At 48.5% G+C, this 11,071-nt stretch overlaps 1 protein-coding gene across 1 annotated transcript in view; it reads right to left on the reverse strand.

The window, feature by feature from the left end:
- The window catches only part of Fanca (FA complementation group A), a 52,566-nt gene that overhangs the window by 17,066 nt on the left and 24,429 nt on the right, over positions 1 to 11,071 (reverse strand). Inside the window, exons 19-27 of the mRNA XM_021170569.2 lie at positions 9,897 to 9,957; positions 9,771 to 9,820; positions 6,276 to 6,349; positions 4,716 to 4,829; positions 4,277 to 4,413; positions 3,471 to 3,541; positions 3,133 to 3,229; positions 2,809 to 2,999; positions 1,216 to 1,297 (exon numbers count right to left, since the gene is read on the reverse strand). Of these exons, the coding sequence (XP_021026228.1) occupies positions 1,216 to 1,297; positions 2,809 to 2,999; positions 3,133 to 3,229; positions 3,471 to 3,541; positions 4,277 to 4,413; positions 4,716 to 4,829; positions 6,276 to 6,349; positions 9,771 to 9,820; positions 9,897 to 9,957 (877 nt within the window). The remainder of the gene's footprint in view (positions 1 to 1,215; positions 1,298 to 2,808; positions 3,000 to 3,132; positions 3,230 to 3,470; positions 3,542 to 4,276; positions 4,414 to 4,715; positions 4,830 to 6,275; positions 6,350 to 9,770; positions 9,821 to 9,896; positions 9,958 to 11,071) is intronic.

Genomic DNA, 11,071 nt, shown 5'->3' on the forward strand with positions numbered 1-11,071 from the left:
AGCTCATAGGAGCTGGTTGTTGCCTTCCAACATACGGGTTTCCGGGATTGTACCCAGTTCCCCAGACTTGGCAGCTAGCATCTTTACCCATGGATCCATCTTGCTAGTCACTCCTCCTTTTTGGGTCATTCATTCATTCATTCATTGAGATCAAATTTCTCTATTCCATCAGGCACGGCCTGAAACTCTGGAGCTGGAGAGATGGCTGAATGGTTGCGGTTTCTTGCTGCTGTATTTGTCTGTTTTTCTTCCTTTCTTGCTCCCTTTCCTTTCCTTTCCTTTTTTTTTTTTTTTCCTTTGAGACAGGGTTTGTCTGTGCAGCCCTGGCTGTCCTAGAATTTGCTCTGTAGACCAGGCTGGCTTTGAACTCAGAGATCTGCCTGACTCTGCCTCCTGAGTGCTGAGATTAAAGGTGTGTAACACCACTCTCAGCTATTGCTCCTCTGTTATAAAAACCAGAGTATAGTTTCTAGATAAAAACCAGAGTATAGTTTCTAGCACCCGTGTTGGGTGGCTCACAACTGCCTGTCACTCAAGCTGACCTGTTCTGGCCTCTGCTGGCGTCTGTACTTGCCTTCACACATAATTAAAACTCAATCTTACAACAATGAATGAACAAAAAACCCCCAATTTTCACAATTCCCCTCATTTCTACATCTCAGATGTTCTCTCTGTTATCTCGGATGCAGAGCTTACAGTCATGATCCAGGCTTCATACCTAAGAGGCGCTCAGCAAAGCTCAGGAAAAGGAGGCTGGGCTAGTAGCCTGGTGGTGGGCACTTGCTTAGGACATGTGAGCGATCCTAGTGTTGAAAAACAAAACCCAACCAGCCAAACGAACTAACAGACAGACAGACAGACAGACAAGCCTCCACAAGCAAACAGGGATAACTGTGGTGTAAGGGCAAGACTCCTCTTTTTTTCTTTTTAATGAATTCTTACCTTTTAACTTACTTGTGCTATAAATATCAGGATCTACTCAAAGGAATAGCATCTCCTGACCAGCTGTTATCTCAGCCCCAGTTTGAATTCATAAGGAGATGCAGCAGCAGTATGCAGCATGAAATCCTCCCCAAGCAGACAGACAGACAGACAGACAGACAGGTTATCCCAGAGTCAGCCAGACACGTCATGCATACGTGTGCTGAGGAAAACACAAGAAAGCCGCAGAGGCCAGACACCGTCAGGTTGAAAGCAGGAATGTGAAACACGTACCTTTTTGATCAGACCCGGAGACAAACAGTTGCGCAGGGCAGAGAACTTGCACAAACAGTAAGAAACCGCTGCTGTGCAGAAGCTGCAGCGAGGGAGAAGTAAACTGAGGTCACTGGACGACATGGCCTGAGATCACATAATCTGAAGGACAGTTAGAGCACCTTGCTTCCAGGCTCAGTGCCTCCCGAGGGGAAGACGCTACCTCTAAGAACTCACATCTGGGCTGGAGAGGTGGCTCAGGGGTTAAGAGCACTGACTGCTCTTCCAGAGGTCCTGAGTTCAATTCCCAGCAACCACATGGTGGCTCACAACCATCTGTAATGGGATCCGATGCCCTCTTCTGATGTGTCTGAAGACAGCTACAGTGTACTCACATACATAAAATAAATAAATAAATAAATCTTGAAAAAAAAAAGAATTTTAAAAAAGAACTCACATACACACTGAAGGCAGAGACAGGACAGACACACAGCCCGTGTGAGCAAAGGCACTGGCTGGGTGTGTGTGAAGAGCCATACTGAGACTCAGGAGGAACGACACATACCCTGCCTGGCTCTCTGTCATTCAGTGAAAGGCACAGCCAGGAAGGAGGTGCAGGGGCCTCCTGCTCAGGTGAGCATCACTTGTGGGGTTTTCTTTTTCTGTGGAAGAATCTGAAGAGCTACAGAGAAATCATGTCCCATGTCTTAGGTGAAAAGAGCGTCTGCCACAGGACAGGGACAGCCTCGGCTGCAGTACAGCTCGGTGGCTAGACAGCCTCGGCTGCAGTACAGCTCGGTGGCTAGCAGACACGACCAGCCGCACCGCTGTGTACAGGCAGAGACGATGACACAGACCAAAGCTAGGACTCGGGGACTCCAAGGATGGAAGCAGCGAGAAGGAAAGGGAAACTGAGGCAGGGACGGTGCCGAGCCGGCATCACCATCCACGTCTGGGCAGCCTAACACCCATCCCAAGGAGCCCATAAATGTCACAAGCAACAAGAGACAGCACTGCATGAGATGTAAGCCCCAGTGACCACGGCACAGCACAACATCTGTGAGCTACAGATGACTCAACATTAGAGCAGGCCGGAAACACAGTGCACGCTCATCCACTGTCTCCGTTTAGTTTCTGTTTTGTTTTACAGACATAGCTTCTCTGTGTAGCCCTGGCTATCCTGGAACTCACACTGTAGATCAGGCTGCCTCAGACTCAGAGATCCTCCTGCCTCTGCCTCCTGAGTGCTGGGATTAAAAGTGCGCCACCAGCGCCCAGCTTTGTTGCCTCCTCTTACACTTCCCTTCCTAAGCAGCAGCATTAGAGAATTTCATATTCTGCTCTTTCCTCTTGATGGATCTTGAGGAACCCTTGTGTCAGCAGAAGAGGCGACCTAACTATTCTTCCCTAGTTGGATGGAGTCAGGCTTTCTTTAACTGGAGTTGGAAATAGATGTGAGCTGCCACGTGGGGCTGGAATAGAACCTGGGTCCTCTGGAAGAACAGCCAGTGTTCTGAACCACTGAGCCATTTCCCCAGCCTGAGGCCTCTCATAATTTACTTGTCACTTTTTAAGAGGGGAAGACAACTGCTGGGAGACTCAGGAATGGCTTACTTCATGCAGAAGAGCAGAGAGTCCCTCGTGCGGCAGGTCAGGAGGGTGTTTAAGAAGTCAGGGACACAGAGGCTGCCAGCAGAAGGAGCAAGAACATCTGGATCCACCTCTGGAAGCATGGACCTGCACTCGCCCAGATGGACAGTAAGAGCAGCCAAGCCCAGGATATGAGAGGTGCTCAAGCTCTGGCCCTGGAACAAGGACAACGTTATCAGTCTGCTCCCTAGCTAGGTGGCTCAAAACCACTGAAGAGCAGCAGCTGGCATCAGTCTAGGCTCCATGCAGCCTCGGGAAGTGACCTGCAGCACGCAGGCACCTGCCTACCTGATGGCGGAGCAGCTGGCAGAGTCGAGTGAGTACTGCAGGGAGAAGCACGTGTCCACAAAGGGTCCTCACGAAAAGGACAGCCCAGGGGCTCTGCCTGCAGGCAGAGGACAAGTCACTGGCTGGTTAGAGCTCTGTACATTGTTTCCATACCAGTCTAGGCCTGTGAAAGGGCCAGGGCTTTTCCAAACAGTGGTCTTTATATCACACGGAACATCAGTCTTCAATGGCATCCCTAACCGACAAGCTCAGCCTCGTCATCCACCTTGGGAACAGAGCTCACCCTGCTTGGCCTGTGATCCCAGTACCCCAGGACAGATGCAAAAAATATCCCTTACCTCTCTGGGGGCACAAAGCTAGAGGCTGCCATTAGGTTCTGACAGAAGGCTGTCAGCAGGAGATCCACAACCTGGGAGGAGACACATCACTGAGAGGCCATGGCCTCACATCTGAGAGCGACAGGAAGCAGGTCTATACAGCAAGGACCATAGCAAAGGCTGCATGTGATTTTTATATATTTTGTGTTGTGGATGTGTGTGTGTGTGTGTGTGTGTGGTCCAGCCAGTTGTCTGCTTCCACCTTATGGGAAATGGAGATCAAATTCAGGCTGTCAGGCTTGCATTTAGAAAGGAAGTTACATTGCAAGTTGGTACCAAATCAGAGGACTGGATCAGTGTACCATGTTACTACACAAGCTAGAAACTTGAAGGTGCTTTGTGGGAAGACAGGAAAACACTAACTGTAAAGGACAGAAGAGTAAACATTATGGGTTCTAGTGCTACAAACAGTTTTTGTCACAAGGGCTTCTTTAAAATGCAACAACGAGGTGGTGGAACACAGCTGTAACCCCAGCGCACCTGTCACCCCAGCACACCTGTAAGCCCAGCGCACCTGTCACCCCAGCACAGCTGTAAGCCCAGTGCACCTGTCAGCCCAGCCCAGTGCATCTGTAATCCCACATTTGGGATATGGAGACACAAAGCCTCACTTACAAAGTGGAATGAACACTTTAGCCACAAGCAGACAGATGAGGCTGACCAACAGTGGCATGGCCATTGCCTGAGTGCTCAACATCTCACCGTGGCACACCTTTTACCCAATCTAAGAAAGGCCACCACTGGGTCCTGAGGCCTCATGGACATACCGCCTGGTCCTGTCTCTGCAGTGTGGAAGGAAGGGCACTGAGCTGAATCTTTGCTCTCTGGAGGCTGCCACCATCGTTCCTGTGTCCCAGAACAGCATTTAGTTTTTCAGAAACCACGGCCACCTGAGCAGAAATAACTGCACACACACATGCAGTTATGTAAGGCATGGAAAGAACAATGTGACCAAGCGCCAGTGTGGCCTCACAAGACGCTAAGGAGCACTGGCCAAGCTGTCACACCCAACTTGGAGCCTGCTCTGAATGGAAGGGTGGCCACATCGTCGCCATCACTCTGAACCCCCACTTAGTCTGGTCTTTGGGCAGGTGCACCTGCCAAACACCCATCTCCAGGAATGTGCCAGCCAGCCTCTGTCACTATGGCGGCACGCAGGCACCCAAGCACAAGCATTACCACACACTGCCTCATCCCGCGTCTTACCACTGTACTGGGTCGGGTCTGTCATTAAAGCTCTGAGCTCTTCCAGTGCTGCTGTGAGCAGTCCCAGGGGCTCTTTGGCACAGTCGGCCTCTGTCCTTTGAGCCGAGGTGGCATCTGAACCAGGGAGGGACATTTTAAAGATGAGGTCAAATGGGAATCACACTCAGTGACATTATTATAAATACAAAAAGCTCATATGCTTGGGTAAGTGTGGCCGAGCACCACAGCTGAGCACCACAGATGTGCACCATTACTGAGAACCACAGCTGTGTATGTCAGATGTGCACTGCATTGTGTGGAGAGCGGGCACTGTCTCTGGGAGGCCTTCTCTTTGATGATATGGAAATCACATATAATATCAAAAATAAAAGCACTGAAACAGGAGATGTCATTCAAAATGGAGCATGTGCCTATAGCGCTCAAGGCACTGGGTTTAACTCCTAGCAACACACAAAAAAAGGAGGAGGAGCCTGGAGAAATGGCTCAGGGATTAAGAGTGGTACTTGCTGCTTGCGCTTCCAGAGAACCTGAGTCTGAGTCCCAACAAACAAGCTGCGGCTAGCAACCATCTGTAGCTCCAGTCTCTGATGCCCTCTGCTGGCCTCTGAGGGCACCACACACATATTGCAGCAAAACACCCATATACAAAAAATAATTTTAAAAATTACAAAAAAGTGACATATATAACTGTGACACACACGTGGAATGCTTGCTCAGCGTGCACAAAGCCCTAGGCTCCATGCCAGTCCTACACATGAAACTGGGGATGGGCACAGGTCTGTAATCCCAGCGCTTGACAGGTGGAGGCAGAAGGTTCAGAAGTTCAAGGCCAGCCAAGGATACAGAAGACCCTGTTTAACGTAAGTACATTAATAAATAGTTTAAGCTGCAAAGACCAATCCTGAACACCGGCTCCTTCTCTAGATGCCCCCTCACTGCTGACAGAGCCACACGGCACTGAGGAATGGTGGGACATGCCAGCCCCACTCGGCCGGGACGTCTGCTCACGGGTCACGGCTTCCCAGGGCCAACCAGCTCTATCACTGTTCTCATAGGTACAAATATCCCCAACCCAGGCTGCTGGGTTTGATTCCACGTGGTGGATCATCACTGTCTGTCTGTACTGGAGATCCAACCCCCTCTCCTGGCCTCTGCAGACACCGGCCATACACATGATGCACAGACATACAATAGGCAATAACATATGCACATATATAAAATTAAAAAAACCCTCTAACATACTACAAAGCAAACTGTCCAGTTAGAGAATAACCGTGCTTGACTGCAGTATGCTGTGGCCCTGAACTGTTCATGGAGACGCCAAATACAGAGCAGGTTGTACACCATGCTTCCTAGAAGGTAGGGGCGTGGCTAACTGTCAAGCCCTCCAAGACAATAAGCCCATGAGCTCATTGTTTGGTCCCCAGGTACCATGGGCAGGCAAAATCTCAAGTCTGCCGAACCTGGGTGAGAAAAATCAGTCCACTGAGGACGGATGCAGGTGACCAGCATGTCACAGGAATGGAAAGTACAGGAACTGAAGGTGACCTAGAGCCTTACCTTCAGGCTGGTTCTCAGCAGAGGCACAGGCTTTGCGGTAGGCATCGTATAACGAGGAGGGAATCTTATCTGCTCTAGATAAAAAGAAAGCAATGTCACCATCAGCTATGACAGTGTTTCGGTTCCAGAGCCACCCCAACAGTGCACACTGTATCATTTTGTGTTTTATTCCTTTTTTTTGGTGCTGGGAATGAACCCACTAGGCAAACGGTCTACCACAGGGCTACATCCCTAGCCATTTATTAGTTAAAAATCATTAAAATCTTCAGGTGACATGCAGCAGCCTGTGTGACCATCTCTAGACTGTCTCTCTCATGATGGTTCTGGACTGTCTGTTTGGGACTGTCTTTTTCTCTGGAGCACAGCCTCCTGTTTGAATTTTGCCAGTCTCAGAAGGTAGGACTGAGGCAGCCTCAGTTCCACGAGACTATCTGTGCTGACCTCTCTCTGTGTGTTATTTCCAGTGGCACCCAAAGCCACGTGTTACTCAGTGAGACACCTAAGTAGGTCCACCCTGCCAGGTGGCTGTGGCCAATGTCACTGCAAACCCAGACAGCCCTGGTTCCTATCAACACTTCTACGTCACTATGACAAACAATGTCAGCGAGGGACACTTGCAGAGGAGCAGGAGTGTAGCTCAGTGGTAGAGCACTTGCCTGGTGCACACAGGGCCTTGGGTTCTATTCCCAGTACAAGAAGAAGAAGAAGAAAAAAAAAAAAAACCTAGATAAAATAAAACTTTTTTTTTTGGTTGTTTGTTTTGATAAGAAAATCTCACTATGTAGCCCTAGCAGACCTGGAACTTATTATGAAGACCAAGCTATCCTCAAACTCACAGACATGAGCCTGCCTCTAATTCCTGCTTCTACCTTTCAAGTACTGGATGTACCACGGGGCCCAGCTTGAAATAAAAGAAACCTAAAAAAAAAAAAAAGAAAAGAAAAGAGAAAACAAAGAAGAGAAAAGAAAAGAAGAGAAGAGAAGAGAAGAGAAGAGAAGAGAAGAGAAGAGAAGAGAAGAGAAGAGAAGAGAAGAGAAGAGAAGAGCAAAGCAAGCCAGCCTCGGACCAAACTAACAATCATTTACAAAACTGGGTCCACAGCCAATGTCTATGAGTCTGCGAAAGTCAGCCGACTAATGTTTTCACACCACATTCTGCTAACCCTTCAGTAGAGCAGAATCTTTGACTCAGCAAACAGAAAGAAGTTAACCAATTCATATTTTAAGATACTAAAAGCACCCAAGGTACCTGAGAGGACTAGAGACACAGGCACTAAATGGAGTTGAGATCAGACATGGTGGTCCATGCCTGTAATCTTAGCACTTAAGAAGAGACAGATGTAGGGAGGTTAGCCTGAGCTACACAGTAAGACCTGTCTCAAAACAAATACAACCAGGTGTAGTGTGGATACCTGTACTCTGCGCTTGGGAGATGCAGCAGGAGAATCCGCAGTTCCAGGCTAACCTTCGCTACATAATAAGCTCAAGTGTGGGCTACACGAGACTGTTTCAAAAGTCAGCAACATATGGATGGTGTGGTGGTTTGAATGTGCCTGGCCCATGGGAAGTGGCACTGTTAGGAGGTGTGGCCTTGTCAGAGGAAGTGTGTCACTGTGGGGGTGGACTCTGACGTGCTATGCTCCAGTTCCACCCAGTGCAAATGAGTCAGTCCCTTTCTGGCTGCCTTTGGATCAAGATGCAGAACTCTCGGCTCCTCCAGCATCTTGTCTGCCTAGATGCTGCCATGCTTCCCACCATGATGATAATGGACTGAACCTCTAAAACTGTAAGCCAGCCCACACTAAATGTTTGTCTTTCTCAGACTTGCCTTGGTCATGGTGTCTCTGCACAGCAGTAAAACCCTAACTAAGACAGATGGCTTGTGGCATTTGTTTTTTTAAAAACAGAACTTTATACATTTGCACGATATCCTTCCAACAGAGGCCATTTATGTTTTGTTTCACGTGTACGACACGGCCAACTGAAGTAAAACATCGTGGATGCTAAGCAGTTAGATGCTTAAGTCTAGCTTTACTTTTCTGTGTATTTGAGTTCCTTTTCATGATTTAAACTTGTCTGACAAATTCACACGTGGCCATGATGTAATAATCTGACTACTCCACCCCCCACGCCCCACCTCCCCATTACCTGGTCTACAGATCTCCTCCTGTTCATGTCTATTTCTATAGCTTTGTGACCCGCTGAATTTAACGGGGGGTGAAATGGATTGGGAACATTCTCTTGGAGCCTTGTGGGCTCAGCAGGCTCTATCAATAACCAGTAGTTCAGCAGAAAGGAATGTGACTGCCTCGCACTGTGACTGGCTATACACAGGGCCTGTCTTACGTGGGCTGCTGCAGACAACCAACCATACTTGGAAGGTAATGACCGCAATGGCTGTCCAGAGTAGAAAGGATGGCGCTTCGCAGCTCTTTACCTATCTGTGGCTCTTACATACGCTAAGGCTCAGGAAACACTGTGGGAGGAAGGACTGCAAATATGTTAAATATTCTATATAATAAAGGCCAGAGTGGGGGCACATGCTTTAATCCCAGCACTCAGGAGGCAGAGATAGGGGTATCGCTTACTGATACTCTATTTCAAATAAGTGAATAAATAAATATGATGAGAAATATATAAATAAACTAGGATCTCAGGAATGGCATCTCCTTCCACCATTTTGGTCCCAGGGGTTGGACTCAGGTTGTCTGGAGTGACTGACAGTAAAGCCTCCATCCACTGAGCCACCCCACTGAGCCACCTCACTAGCCTAAGAAATAATCTTACTATGAAATATGAAAAATAATTTTTACTATCCCGGCTCTGTACCCTTTTTATCTTCTTGTGGGTCCCGTTACATCCTAAGTCTAATGAAAACTAGAGTAGCTTCCCGCATCCCTCAGGAAGGGAGACCTTTCAGACATGAAGCAGTTGGCTGCTGGAGGCCATCGTGTGGCGAGCCAGACGAGGCTGCATGCTCTGCACACAATCAGAGCTCATTCCTGCGCCTCTGAATGGGAGGCCTTCCAGGGTTCGTATCCTGTCTTCTAAATCCACCTCTTGCCATGGCTGATCGATACATTGGCTCTAGTTCCCAGATCAATTATCCTAAAACCTCAGTGAAGAATAATGGGAAGGAGCTATAGTTAGAACCAGTCTGTTTTTCTAAAAGATCATGACCAATTAATTTGGAGCCAATTATCTTAAGAATAAAACAAATGTGTGATAAATTTTCTCTACTGAAATTCTTTGTCCCATTAAAACCCATTGGAAAAGCCTGGTGTGTAGGCGTATGCCTTTAATCCTAGCACTTGGGAGGTAGAGGAAGATGGAGTTGGAGGCCAGCCTGATCTACAAATCAAATCCAGGATAGCCAGGGCTACACAGAGAAACCCCGTCTTGAAAAACCCAAAACCATCTACCCAACCACACAATGAAACACCCTACTAACAACCCACTGGACACAGAGCAGCCTCTGTGGAAGTCCTTGCTTACCTCTTCAGGGTCTCTATAAAGGCCACCCGGGGGTCAGGAACCTCTGGGAGCTGTGAGGAGAGCAGTCCTGTGAGTGGGGGCAGAGAAAGGTCTGCCCAGACACCACAGAAGCTGAGATGCACTCACCACTCTCGGAGCAAGCAGCGCGGGGAGGAAGTGTGACACATAGTAGGACCTCCTGAATATGCTGTGGCATAGGAAGGTAAACACACTATGATGAGCGCAGGAGAAAGGCTTCTCCCTCTAAGCCACTCACATCCCAAGGATTTCCTCTCTGTTTGACTCATTTCATTTTGTAAGACGGAGTCTTATGTAGCCCCGTTAGCCTCAGACGCACTAATGTGACAAAGGCCTAAGATCCTGTTCTATGTCCCCATGTCTCAAGCACTGAGGTCACAAGTGGGTGCCGCCAGGCCTGGCCAGGCCCAAACACTCATCATGTGGGTTTTGTTTTGTTTTGTTTTATTGAGACAATTTCTCAATATCTCAGTACTGCTGGTTGGCCTGAAACTCAGAGAGATCCTCCTGCCTCTGCTTCTGAAGTGCTGGGATCAAAGGTATGCACCACCACATCTGGGCTTGATTCATGTTTCTAAGATATTTTGTCTTCACTATTCTAAGGCAATGGGGGTTGCGGTGGGGCCACCATGGACTTTCTGCTTGGAGCTGATAAGCTGGGCTCAGGTCACCAACACTGACAGCAATCACAGTACAAGATGTTCAGGGTTTACAATGAATTCAATAAAGCTCCCAGTTCCCCAGGCTGCGTCCACACTGGTCACCCCAGAAGCAAGTGAAAATCTGTTGCTAACCTGTAGGTCAGTAATCCTTTATTCCCACATGGCTTCAATTAGGTACCATCTATTGCCTGTTTCAAATATCGAGGCACCATGTGCTGTCGCAGAAGTGAACAGGCTTGGCGTGGAGGCACGTGCCTTCAATCTTAGGAGACCGAGGCAGGCAGTGAGTTTGAAGCCAGCCTGTTCTACATTGAGTTTCAGATCAAAATCAGACATAGACCTGCCCTCATTCTATGCCACCTCAGACATCATTTTTGACACAGCATCCACACCGGTCTCCCATGATAGAATATGACCCTTCCATCCCCATGTAACCTTGAGAGCAAAAGGGGACCAACTTCAAGATGCCCAGTAAAGCAGTGTCGGCCTGGCCATGTCTCAAACATGCTGCAGTGGGCAGATGTTACCCTGCATCTGAACATGCTGTAGTCGGCAGGTGCTCCCCTGCATCTGAACATGCTGTAGTCGGCAGGTGCTCCCCTGCATCTGAACATGCTGTAG

The sequence above is a fragment of the Mus caroli genome, chromosome 8, assembly GCF_900094665.2.
Source record: "Mus caroli chromosome 8, CAROLI_EIJ_v1.1, whole genome shotgun sequence".
In the NCBI taxonomy this organism is placed as follows: Eukaryota; Metazoa; Chordata; class Mammalia; order Rodentia; family Muridae; genus Mus; species Mus caroli.